The 21,972-nt window shown below is 29.4% G+C and overlaps 2 protein-coding genes across 3 annotated transcripts; one reads left to right on the top strand and one right to left on the bottom strand.

Moving 5' to 3' along the window:
• Positions 1 to 1,444: 1,444 nt before the first annotated feature.
• LOC101512205 (uncharacterized) lies at positions 1,445 to 10,562 on the top strand. 2 transcript variants are annotated; one of them, XM_073368228.1, is made up of 9 exons: positions 1,445 to 1,583; positions 1,676 to 1,798; positions 6,317 to 6,369; positions 8,293 to 8,393; positions 8,755 to 8,822; positions 9,063 to 9,176; positions 9,271 to 9,433; positions 10,091 to 10,243; positions 10,429 to 10,562. In XM_073368228.1, exons 3-9 carry the CDS (start codon positions 6,342 to 6,344, stop codon positions 10,453 to 10,455), a joined length of 654 nt encoding a protein of 217 aa, XP_073224329.1. In that variant the 5' UTR covers positions 1,445 to 1,583; positions 1,676 to 1,798; positions 6,317 to 6,341; the 3' UTR covers positions 10,456 to 10,562. The 2 variants fall into 2 exon arrangements, with proteins under 2 accessions (XP_073224329.1, XP_004498667.1); XM_004498610.4 differs by lacking the exon at positions 6,317 to 6,369.
• Positions 10,563 to 19,908: 9,346 nt separating this feature from the next.
• LOC101501183 (F-box only protein 8-like) lies at positions 19,909 to 21,141 on the bottom strand. The gene is made up of 2 exons (XM_012715225.2): positions 20,355 to 21,141; positions 19,909 to 20,270 (listed from the first exon to the last, which is right to left on the bottom strand). Exons 1-2 carry the CDS (start codon positions 21,139 to 21,141, stop codon positions 19,909 to 19,911), a joined length of 1,149 nt encoding a protein of 382 aa, XP_012570679.2.
• Positions 21,142 to 21,972: the final 831 nt, after the last annotated feature.

The following is a 21,972-nucleotide window of genomic DNA, read 5'->3' as shown; positions in this document are numbered from 1 at the left end:
TATATATATATATATAAAAACTCAAAAATTCATTAAAATTTTCAAACAAAACTCGTAAAATTAATTATATTCTTTAATATAATACAAATTTCATCAAATTCGTAATTCAAATCATAAAATAAACTCATATTTTCATTATTTAGTTGATGTTGTTGGAGATACAAATATGAGTTTATTTAAAGATTTGAGTTACGAATTCGATGAAATTTGTATTATATTGATGATAAACTCATTTTTATTCTTTATTTGATGTTGTTAGAGATAAAAATACGAGTTTATTTAAAGATTTGAGTTACGAATTTGATTAAATTTGTATTATATTGAATAATATAATTAATTTTATGAGTTTTGTTTGAAAATTTTGATGAATGTTTAAATTTTTGTTAAAAAAATGATAACATTGTAGACATTTTAAAATATAAAAGATCAAATTATCACTTAAAATTAAAATAAAAGATCCAATCAAAAGAAAAAAAAATAAAAGACTAAAACGTTAACTGAAATAAGTTAAAGACCAGGTGTGGTATTTAACTTTATTATATTTTTTTACTACTCTTTTATAATTTTATTTATATTTTACATTTCTCTTTTATTGAGATATGAAATATTTTTAACTAAATATGTAAATTGATATATTTTTTTCACTTGAAAAACCTTACTTTTTAAAATTTATTATTTATTTTTTCAGGGCTAAAGCCCTTAGTTTCCAGTTTAATTTTTAAGTCCACCTTGACAACACACATTAATTAAAAATCAAATAAATATTTATTTTTTCAATTTAAAAAATTTAATTAATTTTTTGAAAAAATAAAAATTTAATTAAATTAGCGTCTTCTTTCCTTAATATTTTAATCAATATTTCTTTCATTTCCTTGGCAAAACATTTCTTTAATTAAATTTATTATAATATTTAAGAACAATTGCTGTAATTTTTAATTTGTATATTTATTTTTTGTAACACATGTATCCATATTATAATATTTTTAAATAAATTTTAAGAATTAGTATAACATAGTAGTATTATAATATCATTTAATTTAATTTTAAATTTTTTATTGAACCATGGTTTAAACTTATTTTACACTAAACTTCATCTCTATTAACTCATATGGAAGTATTCATTTATTTATATTTAATTAATGTTCTTGTTTCATTTTTTGGAAAAAAAAATATTTTTTCAATTGATGAAATATAAACTCGTTTATTATAAATTCTAAAAAAATATAATTTTCTTATCTAATAATTTAATTTTTTTAATAGAGTTAAAAAAAAAAGAAATTGTTTTATTTATCACCGTCTAAAAAGTTATTAAAAGTACTTTTTTTTATTTTAAACCGTTTTTAAATTCTCATTTTAAAAAAAAACTGTAATAAATAATTATTTTTTTAAAATATTGATTATTTTAAAGAAAAAAAAAAAGCATCATTTAGTTTTTCCCTCCATCTCTTACAAAATTTGGGGATAATTTCCCTCCTTTATTATTCTCTTTCATTCCCTTCCATTCGCGTACTCTTCACTCTCAGATACTCAATTTTTTTGGTTCACGAAATCCTCTCTTTCTTCGTTCTTCGTCAAGGATTTAGGTATTTCGTGCTTCTCACTTTTTTAATTTACACAATTAAGTTCTTCAAATCATCTTAATTAATTAATTAATTAATTAATTTGTTGTTTTTAGTTCGATATTCAAACGGAGTCGCACTGAACTCAACTGACCGGAAAACGTCGCCATCGCTGCCAACCGTCGCGAATAACAGCGGCCGTCTCTCTCGATCCTCCTTCTCTGTCCATATCGATCTCGGTTCGTGATTTCTTCTTCATCTTCCATATTTTCTCAATTTTTTGCTTCTAGATTTTTGCTTTCGTTTTAGATTCTGCTTCTACTTTTTGCAATTCTTTCGAGTTTAGGTAAGCTTCTGATCGTGTTGTGTTGTTGCGCCGTTTCGTCATCGTGTGATGTTTCGTCTCTCAGGCGGCGTTACTGAATTTTGGTCGTTTCGTCGTGTGTCGTTGTGTGGTTACTGCTCTTTTTCACGTTACTGTGTTTCAGTGTTTGCTTTACTGTTTGGTTGTTACTGTGTTCTGTTTATGTTTTGTGATTTTTGTGTTTTCTAGGTTTTGGTTAAGAAGAAGTAGATAATGAAGTTTTTTTGTGTTTTGTTGGTTATGAGATTTTGCGTTTTTTGAGTGTTTGTTAAGAACAAGAAGATGAAGGAGATATGATGATGAAATTGAAGTAGAGAATAATGGGATTAGGGAGATAAGTGTTTGCTTACAAAATTTGTGTATAAAAAACAAAAAGGAACAAAAATATGATAATATACTATATGGGACTGATGTTGTGGTGTTTGTGAAATGGCTAAATGGGGATTTGAAAGCTTTTAAAACAGTTCGGTTAAGTTAATTGTTATTAGATTACACAAGTCAGAAAATTAGAAGATCCTCCAAGTTTACCATAGAAGGAAACAGTTAGGCAGTTAGTGATAGGCTAGTAATTCGGGTAGTTAGTTAGTTTTCTCTGTTATTTCAATAAGCTTGTCCTATGTTTATAAATAAGCCTGTCATTGTTGCCCTGAGAAGGCGATGAGATTACTGATTTTGGGAAAAGACGAATTTGTCGACTCAAATAGAGAATCTGCGTTTTGGAACAGATTGATGATACCAGCCCAGAAATACCTGTGCAGGGCACTGAATCTGATTGTTCGTTGTTAGACTTTTCTTTTTGTTCTGCAGGGGGTTTCACTCAACCTCATACCATGAGGTTACTGGGCTCTCTACAAGGTCAGACAATTCTTGTTTTAATGGATAGTGGAGCTAGTCATAATTTCATCTCTTCTAGCCTTGTTTCTAAACTGAAGTTACCCACAAATCCCACTTCTTCTTACTCTGTCAGACTTGGGGAATGGCCAACAAAAGTCCACTTTTGGATGTTGTTCTGATGTAGAAATTAATATTCAAAATTGTGGGGTCAAGGCTGATTTTTTCCTATTTGATTTGGGTGGAGTGGACATTATTTTGGGTATAGCTTGGCTTGCCACTTTGGGTGATGTGAAGATGAATTGGCAGGATTTGACAATTTCCTTTGTTAACATTAACCAATTGGTAACTATTGTGGGGGATCCTACCTGCAGTAAAATTTTGATCCTTCACAAAACCTTGCTTAAAATCACATAAATTGCTGCTGTCTCAATCCTTTGGGACACCACCAGTGATAGTTGTCCCCTATTATTGGCTTCAACTGCTATTTCTTCCAGTCAAGACCTGCAACTGCAGAAACTGTTGAATCAGTTTGCTGTTATTTTCAATGATCCTAAAGGCTTACCACCTAAGAGAGACATTGATTGATCATCATATTCCTATAAAGGCAGGTATCGATCCTATTAATGTCAGACCCTTTAGATACCCTCGCCTTCAAAAGAATGAAATTGAAAAATAGGTTTCTGACATGCTTGCTAGTGGGGTTATCAGGCCCAGCAACAGTCCCTACTCAAGCCCTGTGATTTTAGTAAAAAAGAAAGATGGGAGATGGCGTTTTTGTGTGGATTACAGAGCCCTGAATAAGGCCACAGTCCCATACAAATTCCCTATACTAGTCATTGAGGAGCTTTTAGATGAGTTACATGGTGCTTCCTATTTTTCCAAGATTGATCTCAAAGCTGGGTATCACCAAATCAGAATGTTTGAGGAGGACGTTCCTGAAACAGTTTTCCGAACTCATCAAGGCCACTACGAGTCTCTGGTAATGCCTTTTGGCCTCACCAACGCCCCTGCAACATTTCAGTGTGCTATGAATTCTATTTTGAAGCCTTATTTGAGACACATTGTTTTAGTCTTCTTTGGTTTATAGCAAAACCTGGCTTGCAGCACTACATCAGGTTTTCGCTACTCTACAGCACCACCAGTATTTTGCCAACTTCAAGAAATGTGGTTTTGGAAAGCGATCAATTGGTTATTTAGGTTATATCATCTCTGAACAAGGTGTGTCCATGGATCCTCAAAAGATTGAGCGCATCTTAACTTGGTCTATCCCTAAGTCTCTCAATACAGTTAGAGGGTTTTTGGGTCTCACTGGATATTATAGACGTTTCATATGTGTTTATGGGAAAATTGCAATGCTCTTGACCAATTTGCTAAAGAAGGGGAACTTCATTTGGAACCAGGACAGTTTGGAGGCTTTTCACCATCTTCAACAGGCTGTTACTACTGCTTCAGTCCTTGCCATGCCCAACTTCTCTCAACCTTTCACTATTGAATGTGATGCGTCCGGCAAGGGAATTGGGGCTGTGTTGTCTCAAGATCACAGGCCTATTGCATACTTTAGCAAAGGGTTGGCTGATCCTCACCTTTCTAAATCTGTTATGAAACGGAATTGATGGCATTGGTGTTGGCTATCCAACATTGGAGGCCTTATTGGGGAAGAAATTCCTGGTTTATACCGATCAAAAGAGCTTGTGTTATTTGCTGGAACAGCGAATAACAACACAAAATCAACAAAGTTGGTTGGCTAAATTGCTTGGTTATGAGTTTGACATAATCTATAAGGTGGGATCTGCAAATAAGGTTGCTGATGCACTTTCTCGGAGGGAGGAGGATATGGAATGTCAGATAATTTCTAGACCCTTTTGGCAGGACTACCATGATCTTTTGCTTGAAGTCCAATCTGATCCTGTTCTTGCAAAGATTATCACTGACCTCACCAATGATCCTAATTCTCACATCCACTACACCATGGAGCAGGGCAGGTTATGCTACAAAGGAAGGATGGTAATTCCTGCAACTTCAACATGGATTCCTAAATTAATAACCGAGTTTCACTCAACACCTACAGGGGGTCATTTTTATAGAACATACAGAAGGTTAGCACGGTCCCTGTATTGGCAGGGCATGAAGCAATCAATCACCAACTTTGTTCAAGAATGTGTTGTCTGTCAACGGAACAAGTATCAGGCTTCCTCTCCAGCTGGCCTACTTCAACCTTTGCCAATCCCTAGTGAAATTTGGGAAGATATAAGTATGGATTTCATAGTGGGATTACCTAAATCTAAAGGATATGATGCGCTCCTGGTCATTGTGGACAGATTGAGTAAATATGACCATTTTCTGCTCATTAAACATCCCTACTCGGCCAAATTCATCGTTGACATATTTGTCAAAGAAGTGATCTGGTTACATGGTATTCCTCTCTCTATAGTCAGTGACAGAGACCCTATGTTCCTCAGTCACTTTTGGCAGGAACTGTTTAAACAGCAGGGTACAACTCTGAAACATGGCACGGGTTATCATCCTGAAACTGATGGGCAGACTGAGGTGCTTAATAGAATAGCATTGGGGTTCGATTCAATGCATATTGTAACTGTTGAATTCAATTCAAGTAGAAATGGGCCAGTCAAAACCAGTTTGGTTTGGTTAGGTTCAATGTAACAAACTGGTGAACTGGTTTAAGAACTTGTTCTGTTCATGGTAAAGTAGAACCGTTTCGGTTCGGTTTTTCCAAAACTGAAAACCAGTTCAGTTCAGGTTCGGTTTTGGGTTGGGTAGCTCTGAGTTAAGGGTTATAAAGGAGTTATGAAGTTAAAAGGATCCAAGTTCAAACCACGATGAATAAGAAAAACTAATATAGCATTTAATATACTAACATTTGCCTATCCAAAAAAAACTTATTTGCTTGTTTTGAATTCTGTTTTTTGTCTTTGTTGTGTCTTTTGATGGATAGGAGTTTGTTTTAATTGTATTTGTATTACTGGGCTTTGAAATGCTGTAGTGGTTATTTATATATTAAGATAGATGGCATAAAATCATAGACTATTAATTAGTGGTTTACCTTAACTTTGTGATTACTGATTAGCCACTACTTAACCCTTTCAGCTCTAAAATAAACACTGTCAAGGTTATGAAATTAAATTATTTAACAATTAGTTCACTCTTAAGCATAATCAAACTCCAAATTTCCCAAACCAGATCTCATTTATAGACCAGTTTGCAAAATCAAAACCAGTTTGAAAATTAATGCCAACATCAGAATTTTTACAGTTTTGGTTGTCTCTCATTTTGATGCCCTTTGGGTACCTTGTCACACTAATCTCATTTAAAACTTTTTCTTTTTGGTTATTGCCAACAGCGTGTTCAAACCATTACCAGACATTGTCACGTATTTGTTAAAACAATTTTCAAAAACCTGTTAAGATAAAAAAAAAGGTTTTGAAACCAAATTTCAATTAAAAACCGCTTTTCATATTAATGATTTTTATTTCATGATACATTAACCGATGAACTAATTGGTGAGCACGACACTTAAGATTATTCTGATGTTTATGGAAAGGTGACAATGCTGAAGTTTCATTGAAATGAGCTGTTCTGGAGGATGTCATCTTAGTAAGTTTTATGGCCTTGTAAAAATAAAAGCTAACAATGTATAAGCTTTGTTACAAATACCTTCAGCAATCTTGGCATTTTTTTGTGTTATTCTCGTGCTTGAGGTATTTTTTGCTGCCACAGTGTGGTTTGAGTGATACTTGTTTATTGTTAACTTCCCATAACATGATGCAATGTCCAAATCACAAAACCTTGTTAGCTTATCATAAATGGATTTATTTACATTTAAATGGGTGTTTGTCTTTTTTCCGTGTTCCATGACAACTAATGATGAGATAAGGATGATACTGTTTCATCAAGAAGTCCTGAAAGCATTATTTTGTTTCCATTCATGCTTTATAAACATAGGTTTGTGTTTTTTTTATCTTGAACGAGTGAGAACATGTTATTCATTTTTGTGTTTTGGCCATTAAAACCAATGTTTTAAAAACCGGACCGGAGGTCGAACCAACGAGACCTCTGGGTTATGATTCAATTGGTTTGACCGGTTGAACCACAATCGAATTATTCAATGAACCGTTCGATAAATAAATAATAAAAAATACATGAAATATATTAAAATATTTAGAACTTCATAACTTATAAAGTAAAAATTCATAAAATTTATAACAAATACTCAATATCTATAATAAATATATTAACATTCACAATAAATTCAAGTATCAAATCTCATATGGATCAACCGATCAACCACAGATGTCTTGCAGATTAAGTGGAATAAAGGTTTGAATGAAATAAATGTTTTTTTTGTTAAAGTTGAAGTTAACTCAGTTCAACCCGATCGGTCTAACCCGGTTTTTCCCCAGTTTTTAAAGACCAATAGTTTTCTTATACTGACTAAACTAGACATGGATTCGGTTCCCGGTTGGACTGGCCGGTCCAGTTTTAAAACATTGATTAAAAACATAGTTGAGGGTCACACTGTTAAACTTGGAATGCTTACCCTTTTAGTACATTTTATCATGCTTTTTTATATGCCCACATGTAAGCTGTTATGAAAAATGAAACATCAGCAGAATTAGGACAAAATAAGAAGACAAATATTGAATTTGTTTTATTCTTAAAAGAGGCTGCTTCATTCAAAGGGTCACTTTGGAACTTGCATTTTAACAGTACAAAGCATTTTACCTCATACTTTCTTTCAAGTCATTTTTGTTTCAGAAACATTTCTCCGTGTGCTTAATATCAACTGAACAAGTATTGAGCACACAAAGTAATGTTGTTTGTAAAATATAAACTGACGCAGCAGAATACAATTGGATAGATGAAGGAAAGTACAAGGTAAAATGTGTTGTTAAAATGAAAGTTCCAAAGTGACCTTTCGGGTAAAACAGAGTGGTGAAAAGAGAATGCATAAAACGAAATCTGATCATTTTAATCAAATGAAGATTTTTTCTGAGATTCTTGTTATTAATTTGAGGGGATTTTCCACATACAGTAGCATGGTTCCTAGAGTATGTATAAAGACAATAATCTTGACCCTCATTGCATGACAATGTTTTAAAATTTAATCAATGGGCTGACCACCTAACCCATGGTTTGGCCTGACCCTCATGGGTCTATGGTGGTCGGCTTTTTGGCCTTAAATCCTATGGGTTGGGGCGAGTGGGTGGGTTTATCATATTGGAAGCTCTAAATGTGTAAAGCCAACACTTCGTCGAGGAGTTTCATTGGGTCTCACTGTTGCAGTTTGCTAAAGCCTGTATGCTTATTGAATTCCATTTGAATGTTTGATTTGAATTTCTGAGCAAGAACCTGCCATTTTGAAACCGTTCTTTGTTAGTTGTTAGGCCTTTCTTGCATTTGCCCTCATTTTTCCAATTTCAGCTAGCACATCCAATTTTCCATTGTAGTTTCTAGAACTATTTGCTTTGTGTAGTTTTGAACTCATCGTCATAATCTGAGGGGAAATTTTTGATCCAGTGTGTAGTCCAGTAAAGATACTCAACATGTATGGGAGAAAAGCTTGCCAACTTGTGAAAGAATTCGCAAGTGGAGAAAAAGGCCAGCTCACACCATTTAATGTAAGCCCAAGTCTTCATTTTTCAGTTAGACACTCATAATTATTTTTTAATTGTTAGTTTATGTTGGTACCTGCTTATGTGGTGGAAAATAATTTGTATGATTGCTTTGATTGTTAATCCTACTTTGGCAGGTAAATTTTAGTTTTAGGAAAACGTGGTACTTTTGTCTTGTGTAAAACCCAATTATGATGTTTCCAGTCTATACCATGATACCATCATTTTCTAGGATTGCTAATTATTTCTGATATTGTTACTTGTTATCTCGTCACACTTTACTCTTATAAAAATTCATTAATCAATCTTTATATAGTTGTTTATACGTGCTTGCTTTGGTTTGACACTTTTTTCAATGATGTTGTAGAATGACTTGTTTGAACAAGTAGTTTCAGAATGCAGTCAACATCACCTTGAGCTTCAGTCCTTGATAAGGTAATCGTTAAGAATTAAGATGATGTTCAGATATTTTACTAGTGTATCCCTTTTTTCTGTTGGAGTATGATATCTCACACGGCATGAATTTTTTTGAATGTGTTCCTGTGTCTAGTCGAGCCATATTGCAAAGTTAATTGTGAGGAAATGCAGTGTCTTGCATATTTTATTTAGGAATCCCTTTCCATTGTTGTATGCTTTCCCATATGGGCATGAATGAGTTTAGTGTTGCGTAAACAGGAAGATGCAGGAAGAAGGTTTGGATGTCCAAACGGCTAGAAATGCTGATCACTACGGAGCTCTCATCCATCTATTTTCTATAGTCCGAAATAAACGTTGTCTAACAGCCTATGTGTAAGTATCACTTTCAAATGCTATTTACCATCATGTATAGTTTCTATATTTTTGTTCTTTGATTCTGAAGTCTGAACATATATCTAACATACAGGTATAACCGAGCAGAAACTGTACGTAACTTGTTATGGAAGATAGGGCCTGTGCTTCCTAAAGAAATTGAAGAGAAGCTTAATCATTGGGAGGAAGAGTATTTCAAGAAGCACTCTGCAGCATTGAAATCTTATATGTCAAAAGCGTTGGTTGATCTTACTGTGGTAACCTCTCCTCTCCCTCCCTCATCTCTTTCCTTCTCTCTCTCTCTCTCTCTCTCTCTCTCTCTCTCTCACGCACACGTCTACCTTCACATAAGATAAAGGTACCAACTTATGTTACAAATACGTGTATCAATTTGTGTCTTCGTGATGTAATCAAACCTCGCTCGGTAATTTTAGCTTTGACTGCTTATAATATAAATAATATTTAAAGCAAATGGATGCAACTAATCCTTGTGTTCTAACATAGTTGTAAAATTCAATTGATGTTGATGCAACTAAGGAATGTTAAGCATCTATGTTGGAAACTTTTATGATTCTAGTTATGTAGATGGGACCATCATGTAGATTTTTTGTGTTGATGCACCGTAAGTTCAGTCGCTAGACAGATAGAATTTACATAACATCAGCAACTAGAGAAATCGATTGGCAAAAGTCTTGGAGATTGAGAAGCATGTATCTTATTGTGTTAAAACTATTATGCTTGGTTGTTTTAGTAAGTTGATTAACACACGAAATCAGAATTAACTATTGAACAAAATTCAGTAATAACTGTGATTTTTCATGCTTCTAGTTCACTGTAGTATCTGGTTATAGAATGAACTTGTAAGCTAACAATAAACTACAATATCGTAAGTGACAAAATCTGGTTTTTGATAGGATATGGTGCCACCAAAAGATCCATATATTCAAGTAAGGGTCCTTGAAGACATAAGAGAAGGCATTGTACTTAGTGATGATAAGAATCCCAATTTCGCCCGCCATTCCATGCACTTTCTGAAGCGAACCGATGCAGAGAAATATATCTCAAGGGTAATTTACTTTTTTTAAAACAAAATTGAAAAAAGATAAATTATTATTAATAATGTTGGTACTTATGACCATTGTACAATTGTTCCATACGAGGATATAATGTCTAGCTCAATTATCTTGTTGTAGCTTATAATATTACAAACTAGTCTAAAATGTCGTCTAACTATTTCATTTTCTGTCTACAGGGCTTAATGGAGGAACTTACTGGTTGACCCGTTAGTCCTTTACTTGAAAAAAATGTAGATGAAAAGGCTGATTTTGAACTTGATATGTTGGATTAATTTTCATATTTAATAACTTTTATCAACATTTTTGTGTATATTGCTTCAAAAATTTCTTAGTTTGCGCTTTCTTTGTTTTCATAGTTAAAAGTTATGTTAATTGAAAAATGTATCCAAAATTTTTATAAATAGTTAGAATGCTTTTAATGGAAGTAAAGAAACACTTTACAGAAGGAAAACCTTAAAAACAAGTTATGCATGATCTTTTATTAATTTATTTATAGATTAATTTAGAGACAATCTACCATATCAAAATTGATGGTACAGAAAATTAATAAGACGGATAAAAATCTCAAATGGTGTGGATGAAATATGGAAGGGATAGATAAGTTGTACAAAAAGAGAAAACTTACACTAAAAGAAGCGGTAAACAAAAAAAGAAAAAGAAAAAGAAAAATCCAGCTCTAATGGACAACATGTCATATATGTGTCTTATTATAATATTTGCGCTATATTGTTTGTATTCTTAGTGCACCCTTTATATATCTCTGTTATTCATGTTATATTTTTTATTTGTTATATTTATAGGTATTTTGTCATTTTGTATTATATTTCTATTTTATACTATTAAATTGAATACTATAAATTTATTCACAAATTCATTATTTTTTAATAAATTTAAATTTATATCGTATTAATATATTTTATAAATTTAAATAAATAAATATCGTTCTTTGTAAAAAAAAAAAAAGAAACTACATAACAGGAGTAATAATTATTTCTCTACTTCCGATATTGCAAATTCCAAAATCTAAAAGCCAAATTATATGCATGATAATTTTACATGGACTAAAAATTATATCTTTATTTTACAAAAATTAAAATTAAAATGTTGAAATTTTATGAGAACTAAAAATATATTTAGCTCTTAATTTTTTAGAAACACTCTTTTCCTAAGAATTTGGTTTTTTTGTACACATTCTTTTCAAAATTCTAATTTAAAAACACATGAATTTTAAAACTGAAATTTAGATAAAGTTATTTAATTTAAATATTATAAAACTGAAATAAAGGAATTAAATAAGATATATATATATATATATATATATAATAAAATATATTATATTTTATAAAATATGCTATATATATATACATACAATAAAATATACTATATCTACACAACGAAATATAATAGACAAATCGATGCCCGTCTTTCTGCTATTAAATAAATAGCTATCACTTAAAATGAAAAGATTTTGAAAATTAAGCGATCTATTAAGGATAAAGAAATAATTTTTTTGACTGTAATTTAATTTTTTGTTATTGTAAATTTGTTAGAAGTCTTGTGCTATCAACTAAACTTATTAAATAATTGAGTAGTTCTTGTTTTATATTAATCAATAAGAAAATACAATCATTTGAATTGTAATCGTTAATTTTAACAGATTGTGTTGTTCCTCAATTTATCAGTTTAATGGTAAGAATTTAATATCTCCACGGTTATTATTAATAATAATTTTCTCTTCTCTAATTTTTATAAATTTATTTTGTTGATTTTACTCTTTTGTGTTGATTTTACTTTTTGTTGCGTTTCCTTCAAGGGGAAGGAGATCCGCTAAAAAGATTGCATTTAAACAACTGATACATATAAGCTACAAAGTGTTTTGGTATGGCTTTTTGATGGACGCAAAAATATCAGGAGTAATATTTATATTGAATTGACCTTCTATGAGAATGGTACATATGAATAAATAATTGAACTTTACAAATATGACACACACAATGACTTGTGTTCAATTAGACATATAAACAAAGAGACAATTACTATATACTAAATAGTTGTCGCAATAAAATTTAAATCGTATCACCAATTTTATGTGATTTGGGTAGTGATGATGCATTGTTTGATATCAATGATTGTTTATAATATTTTATATTATTTAAACTATATATAACATATAATATGATTACCATTTAAGTGCGAATCTATAAGGATCACACGCATAGAGTATTAGTTGCAAAACAAATAATTAAATTAAATAAAATTTGATTTAATTAAATGTTAATAATATTAAATATGATTTAATACATCAATAAATTTATAATTTATTTAATTGAATATGATTTGATTAAATAAACAAGGATTGACAATTAATTAAATTAAATATGTATCTTGTTATAGTTAAGAACTGTTACAATTGAGTAAAAAAAAACTGCTACAATTATCTCTATCTCTATGCGAAAGATGAGATATAAATATTGTCTTCTTGAGAATTAAAGTTCAACCTAAATCCTTGTAGTGTTATTAAAAAGTACTTAAATTCTAGTAGTTCTATAACTATATTTTTTTATACTAATAAGCTTTATGACTATTCTATATAATAGCAATATTAAATAGCACGACATTTTTTATATATAAAAAAAAAACCATATTCAACATGAAACAAAGAAATTATCATATTTTCAACATGAAAATAAAAGTCAATAATTTCACTGTTGAAAAATGTATTTCATTTGTGTTATAATAATAAATGTTGTTTAAAGTTTTTATCTATATATTAAAAAAATATAATAATTAGAACATAAATGGAAGTCATTTTATCAAATTACCCATCTCAATTATTGGTGGATATTTCACTATTATTAATACAACTTATAATAATGTTTTAGAAGTTGTGTATATAGTAAATATTGAAGGGTAATATAGGAAAAACAATAATGAAAGTTGCATTGAAAATTATAAATGACATTCATTTTGAGACAACTTTTTTTTGTTGCTAAAATTATTATATATGTTATTTTAGAGTTTATGATGTCACAATACACACGGCAAGTTTGTCGCTGATAAAAAATTTAAAATAACTATTATACATGAAATAAGTTGTCTATAATAAAAATTTTAAATTAACTATTATACACAAAACAAGTAATCACTAATAAAAATTTTAAGAACTAAATTTTAAAAGAAAGTTTAAGATTGCTAATTAAGAATGTAATTTAACTTGTATTAGATGTGCTATGCTTCCAAAATATTTGTGTATAATGAGTTGGATATTTTTTTAGGCTACTAAGAAATACTACCCATTCCTTGCATGTTTTAAATGCATAATGGTGCGTTAGCTTTTGTGATTTGTTTATTCCTAGATGGTGTAAAGCAACATGTGAATTGTTTTTATAATTTTTTAATACTTTTGTATTAGTAAATAAAAAGTGCTTTAATATCATGCTACCATAGTTTTTTGTCCACATCAACGTACAAAGAATGAATCCATGTATATGAACTTTTATCTATATATACCATACAATTATTTGAATATTGATCAATTAATTAACACATAGCTCTCATTGTTAGAAATGAAAGAAAGTGTAGTCATGAAAGTACTTGTTATGATATTGTTCATATGTTTTACCTTTCTACCTTCATGTCTCGCTTCATATCAATTTTTCAAAATGGCGGAACAATGGCCACCCGCGTTCTGTAGAAATAACCATTGTCCTACAATACCACAAGGAAGGTTCACAATTCATGGATTGTGGCCTTATAATCAGACGTCGCTTCAGTCATCTAAATGTGTTACGAAAGATCCGCACCTTCAATCATTCAACAAGGCAATGGTGAGTATTGTATATATAAAAATATTATGTCACACTCAAATAGTTACACTCATTCAATGATCTATATGACATTAAATTTCAATTCAACGGTGAATTTTGAAAAAAGTAATATTATTCAATACAATGTTATGAAATGAGAGTAACTATTTGAGTATAATTTGTTCCTCCTCTTTCTATATATATCTAGAATAATAAAAAAAAAAATATATTTATTCTTTATTATTATTTACTCTTCCATAAATAACATTATTTCTTATTTAATCAGATTAGTACATTAGAAGCTCAACTCAATCTCGCTTGGCCAGATTTAAAGGGACAATCAAATGAACATTTTTGGACTTATGAGTGGAACAGGCATGGAATATGCTCTTCCAACATGTTTAACCAAACTCAATATTTTGAGTTGGTACAAAATATTTGGAGCAGATATGACCTTTTCGATATTCTTAAACAAAATGGTATTTCTCCACGTAGTAACGTTTGGTATCCTATACAAAAGATTCGTATGGCCATAACGAATCACATTGGTGCTATTCCTCAATTTCATTGTGTGAATTATGAGTTACTTGAAATAAGGATGTGCTTAGATCAATCTGGAATTAAGTACATGCCTTGTCCTACACTCGGCAATTGTAGCAATGATGTACTATGGCAGCCATGACTTATATATGCTCGTATTGGATAACAAATTAAATAAATCAATAATAAATACAACAAAAATTTATTAATACTATTTTAATTACTCTTTTTATTTATGTTTTGTTGTTTTTTTTATCTCTAATAAAATAAAATAAAACAAAACGTTGTTTTTAATTATATTTTCATTTTAATGGTATTGTAATCCATATGTCAGGGTGATTTGATGTATATATATATATAATATATATAATCATTTGTTTGGAGAAAATAAAATAATTTTCTTTTATATCTTAGTTATCACTTGTTCAATTTAAAAATTGAATTCTCTACTATTAATTTTATGTAAAAAGAGACATTTTTTATTTAGTGATATACATATTGCATTTTGACATTAATATTTGAAAAATAGGGAATGTGGACGACTATATCCAAAAAAACATAATTACACATATATATTTTTTGACTTAATTACAAATATGTTGATATTTAAGTTAAATAAAACTGAAGTAACAAGAGGTTAAACACTCTGTGTTGGGTAATTGATTTTATCCAACGAATGCCTAAACATAATATTACAAATGAAATTAAAGTAATTTTTTTTCACAAAAAATTAAAGTTATTAAGTAAAATGAATTTGCCCATAAAAAAAGTAAAATGGTGTTGAACTCAAAACACGTCAAAACTAATACCAACATACTAATGTGTTTCTAAATATAGTATTCTCTTTATACTAATTAATCATTTCTTTATAAATTTACATCTTTTTCTACAATATATAATAAATATTACAATAAAATTATAAAATAAATTTCAATTCAACGGTGAATTTTGAAAAAAGTAATATTATTCAATACAATGTTATGAAATGAGAGTAACTATTTGAGTATAATTTGTTCCTCCTCTTTCTATATATATCTAGAATAATAAAAAAAAAAATATATTTATTCTTTATTATTATTTACTCTTCCATAAATAACATTATTTCTTATTTAATCAGATTAGTACATTAGAAGCTCAACTCAATCTCGCTTGGCCAGATTTAAAGGGACAATCAAATGAACATTTTTGGACTTATGAGTGGAACAGGCATGGAATATGCTCTTCCAACATGTTTAACCAAACTCAATATTTTGAGTTGGTACAAAATATTTGGAGCAGATATGACCTTTTCGATATTCTTAAACAAAATGGTATTTCTCCACGTAGTAACGTTTGGTATCCTATACAAAAGATTCGTATGGCCATAACGAATCACATTGGTGCTATTCCTCAATTTCATTGTGTGAATTATGAGTTACTTGAAATAAGGATGTGCTTAGATCAATCTGGAATTAAGTACATGCCTTGTCCTACACTCGGCAATTGTAGCAATGATGTACTATGGCAGCCATGACTTATATATGCTCGTATTGGATAACAAATTAAATAAATCAATAATAAATACAACAAAAATTTATTAATACTATTTTAATTACTCTTTTTATTTATGTTTTGTTGTTTTTTTTATCTCTAATAAAATAAAATAAAACAAAACGTTGTTTTTAATTATATTTTCATTTTAATGGTATTGTAATCCATATGTCAGGGTGATTTGATGTATATATATATATAATATATATAATCATTTGTTTGGAGAAAATAAAATAATTTTCTTTTATATCTTAGTTATCACTTGTTCAATTTAAAAATTGAATTCTCTACTATTAATTTTATGTAAAAAGAGACATTTTTTATTTAGTGATATACATATTGCATTTTGACATTAATATTTGAAAAATAGGGAATGTGGACGACTATATCCAAAAAAACATAATTACACATATATATTTTTTGACTTAATTACAAATATGTTGATATTTAAGTTAAATAAAACTGAAGTAACAAGAGGTTAAACACTCTGTGTTGGGTAATTGATTTTATCCAACGAATGCCTAAACATAATATTACAAATGAAATTAAAGTAATTTTTTTTCACAAAAAATTAAAGTTATTAAGTAAAATGAATTTGCCCATAAAAAAAGTAAAATGGTGTTGAACTCAAAACACGTCAAAACTAATACCAACATACTAATGTGTTTCTAAATATAGTATTCTCTTTATACTAATTAATCATTTCTTTATAAATTTACATCTTTTTCTACAATATATAATAAATATTACAATAAAATTATAAAATAATTTTCTCCCCAAAAATAAATTAGTAAAAATATTTGATTGTTAAAATAAATTTTCAATGCCTTATTCCTCTATAAATAAAGGCAATTATGGAATGTGTGGCTTCTTTCGGCAAAATAGAATTACGTAACATGATTAAATTTTATGGGTTTTAATTTTAAAATGTGACATTTGATGATGAATGGATTCTTACTTTCTACAAGGTATTGTCTAATTTTGATTTGCAATAAATTTCTATCAATATTAATATAATATATTAAAATAAATTTCTTAAATATTATGTTGACATATCACATCCTTGTATGTTACGTAACACTAATTTTGCCATATCATTCAATAGTATGATGTGTCGTATCTAGAATTCATTTATTTTTTATTCTCCATTCTATTAATTCTTTGTCTATATCTCTATAATTAAAAAATAGTAAAAAATATAACTCCCATTACAAACTTGATTTAATTGTTAATTATTTTTTTAATTTACTGTATATAAATATATGACGATATTTTAATTATATTTTATTAGTTAAAATATAGCAACCATAAATTACTACAAAATATATAAAAACAAATAATCACATGAAAAATTAATAATCAAACTTATGCACAAACAATCCAATAAAGTTTAAATAAAAATAAATAAAAATATTGAAACACAGACATTTAAATTAACAAAACATTTGCAACAAAAAATAAATGCGAACACAAGCTTAATTGTTTATCTTTTATTTCTTTCTACAAGTAATTGTTTTTCTTGTAGTGAACACAATGACCAAGATTAAAATCTCATTTTTATAATGTTAATTACTCACTCTATGCCAACTTCATTTCTAAACCCAACTATATTGTATACCTAAGAAGGATCCCCAAGTTTCGTCCTGCAGCCTAGTTGCATATCTCAATCGTGTTTCGCGTATAAACACTTCTCCAAAGATATTCCCAAAGATTGCAACAACATCATAATTTTTTCTTCCATTTGTCACTACACGATCTATATTGTAGCATTTCTTTCTAATCTCCCTTTTTATGTTACTGATTTCTTATTAATTCACACACATTCATTCTCTCACTTATTTGGTACGAATAATAAAAGGTGAATGTGAATACACTTTTTGGTTAAATCTCCCACCTTTACAATATACAAGCCTTTTTTTATTGAAAATCCTTCTTAGTAATCAAGATGCCATTTCTTTTTTTAAATGTCTCAATTGATTGAGACAATTTTAAAATGATTCATATATTATCATAATTCACATGCTTCATCAATATAAAAAAAAATTATTCTATTTTTTGAAAAGATTATCATCCTCACGAAGACATGCAATGCACATAATAGAGATGGTAAATTAGTACATGACTCAATAATAAGTACAATTACTTTGTATAAAAATGTGATCGACATATATGGATATACGAAAGTAGTAATGGTAGCCACCTGCATGCATGCAACACATCCCTCCTAAGCTTGATAGTTTCACACTATGACCATTAGACCAACTTAATACCCACAAAGCCACAACTAATTATAAGGAGGGAGTGCAATAAAAATACATAATACCATTTAGAAGCAATGTAGGCTTTTGATATCTTCAGTGCAAATATTGACATAAAGCTACATCTTTAACACTGACTTAATGAATAGTACAACATCATATGATCTTCAAACTTAATCTGCAATCCCACATTTAAAACAATCACAAAAAGATAGTTTGAAGGGAAGTTGGTTTATGCAAATCCTAGAAATAAGAAGAAAAAAAAGGTCCATAGTAGATGGTTTGTTCACATCCTAAAAGACATAAGTGTCTTTGACATCACTAAGCCAACAACACACATTAATTTATTTTTTGTAGAAGGAAAACAAAACCCCAAAGGAAATTTAAATCAAATATGTGAGTTGTGATAGAAGAAAATAAATCCAAAAAAAATAGACATTTACTAAACAAAATAGCAAGCAAACAAAAAACATCTTCACGTGCACCAAAATAGAGAAACCCAGTGTGAAAAGAAAATCATTAGGAAAATAAGTTGCCATATATCCTTACTTGCCAAGCAAGTCATGTGAAATTAAAACTACCCCTTATACTATTGTCAAGTTTTTTGGTATTAACGTTCTATATTCTGAATCATAGTAAAAATAAGATAGAAATTGAATATTGAGTGCATAATTTTGTGAGAAAGAACTAAGATAGATGACATATGGTATTTTATACACTCCTATCAAACTCTAATAGTAATACATAAATTGAAAAAATTGGATCATTAATTCATTAGTATTTTGTAGCGAACTCACTTGATCCCCGTGCATTTCAAATAACTTGGTTCATCAAGTAAAACATAAACTTCAAACTATATTATAAAAATCAACAAGAGATCAATTTTTCTCTCGGTAGAGGTAATCTTATTTGTGTCTCTGTCAAGCACTAAATATGGTTTTATCTCCCATTCAAGATTCAAACATTGGTCTAAACAATAACTTAAGTAAATTATTCACGTATTGAAGATTCTTATTTTTCTAAAATTAAACTAAAAGCACTTACACACACTTCCCCATGCATTTCATCAAACAAAATACAATAACAAAGAACATTAAATAATTATTGTGAAACAAGATATGAACATAGTTTACTCAAATAAGAGTAAAATTTATGGTATAACAAGTTCTCTATTCTAAAGTTTTAAGTCATGCTGAGATGAATGGTCCAACTATCATGTGTAAAGAATTTTATTTACAGTATAGTTTGCTCAAATAAGAGTAAAATTTACAATGAGAGGAATGTTTAATTATTACTCTAATAGTCCTACTAAAAATATATATACCTCATAAACCACCTACATTACATCAATATTCAATAATATCATATTATTATTTTAACTTAAAACTTTTAAGAGTCAATAATTTAAACAAGTCCTTTGATCTTTTGGTTTCAAATATATGCACACCATGATTGGTACATTTAAAATTATATTATTTGTTCTTTTATTTTTTTCAAGTGAGTTTGCAAGCCCAATGGGAAACTAATTATTAATTCCTCCAATTGGAAAAAGGTTTTTCTTGTAAATTCCTGTACGACAACTACCTCTCTTTCCATTAACACCAATTTCATCAATTATATGGGTGTTTAAATCAACCCAAACTAGTTTATCATCGTATGTTTTGAAGCAAATGTTGCCCTTCTTCCCAACCCCAATGGGACACTCAATGAAAGGTAAGGGCCCGACAACAAAGAGTGTAATCCATGATTTCACCACGCCAAGTTCACCCAAAGTTGAAATATGAAAGGTAGTTGTATCGGGACAATTTGAGATCAAAGAAATTGACTCATTTAACACCACCAAGTGTCTCGCCATCTGTCCAAGTCTACAACCTTCATACATGTCTAACGATGCAGGTGTTGTAACCAACGCCTCGTTGATCAAGTCAAACGATACCAAATATTATTCCAAAGATGAATATCTTCTACACCACCAATGGCACATTCCATTGATGTGCACTCCGGTACCACGAGAGAATTCATCAATATAGACATAAGGCATGTCGATATCAAGTATCCTCCAAGAGTTACTACTAAAACTATAAATCTCCAACACGGGGTCAAACGATCTATCTTTCAATGGCACATCTATTTCTTCGTCAGTGATTGGGAGAAATGTTGTATATCGAATGACTTTATAGTCATCTCTAATATGGTCATAACCAAATCCAATAAGCCCCAAATAAGGGCTCCGATAAGGTACACACTCTTCAGAGCTAGGAGGAATGGCAAAGAATTCGGCAGTAGTCGGGTTCCATAATACAATTCGGAATCTTATTGGAGCTTCTCGACAAACACAAAAAATACCATTAATACTGTTGAAACCTAAAATAAAAATACCAATACCAAAATCGTCAATTGAAAATGGCAAATCTAACTTGATCTTATTATCAAACTGCTGACTTTCACTAGAGAGCAAATAAAATGAGCAAATACGATATTTTTTAGGTGGCGCAGGCGGATCAACATCATTGAGTAGGAGAAAGGTATCACCAGAATCAGAATCGTTATTATTAGATAAGAAATGGTTGCGGAACATTTTCATGAAATTATGATTTTCAAATAAAATCGACCATGATTTGTTTATGCATTCAAAACGCTTTATAGATTTGAGAGGTAGTTTTGATAGAATGGAGAAAACAAGATCGTCATGAATATGATTAAGTTTGTTTCTTGCCTTTAACTCTTCATTCGTCATAGCTACAAGTTTCTCCATCTTCAACTCCAACAAGAATGAGTTTTGATTGTGATTTAGAAAATACACAAAGTATGCAAACTCAACAAAATTAGAGATCTGTTAGCGAAACACATGCATAGCCCACCGATATGAAAAGGGCTTTTCCTTGTACTTTATTTATAATAACTAGCCATGTATTTTATTTTATAGGAAAAACAACATAAAATAATTAGTATATTTTTTTCCAAAACAAATATTTTTTTGTCTTTATCTTTTTAAATATTTGTTTTGGTTATTTATCTTTATTTATTATTTTTTTTTTTTTTGTAAGTGGTGAACTTTAATCTTTGTCACAATCACAATAAAATTATAACAACAACCGGTCATTGAAATCATTTTCGGCAAATATATCCTTGATAATATCCTTAAAAAAAATATCAATTTAACCTAATAATAAGTTTGCACTTGCAAAAAGTTCTCTTGTATGTTTTGAAACATATGTAAACTCTTTGTAATAAAGGACATTTATCAAAATTCTATCTATATGCATATCCTCTATGTTAGTTTTGCACATCTAACTTTATAAATGTTCCAAAATTAGACATCAATGATTTATGACAATAACATACTACTATTATGGTGAAAATGATTAAATTTCACCACTTATAAAAAATAAATGACAAAAATAAATAAAAAGAGATACAAAATCAAAACAAATAATTAATAAAAAATAAAGGATAAATAAAATATTTAAACCTAATTAATAAATATGATAGCAGTTTTTTGTTGTTGAAAATTACAGATTATGTTTTTACTTATTAGATAACTAAATCCAAAGTTATTTTAGAAATTATTAAACATTGTAAAATA

The sequence above is a fragment of the Cicer arietinum genome, chromosome 5 (assembly GCF_000331145.2).
Source record: "Cicer arietinum cultivar CDC Frontier isolate Library 1 chromosome 5, Cicar.CDCFrontier_v2.0, whole genome shotgun sequence".
NCBI lineage: Eukaryota > Viridiplantae > Streptophyta > Magnoliopsida > Fabales > Fabaceae > Cicer > Cicer arietinum.
Note: the sequence above shows the minus strand (reverse complement) of the source record. Positions and strands in the feature narration are given on the sequence as shown.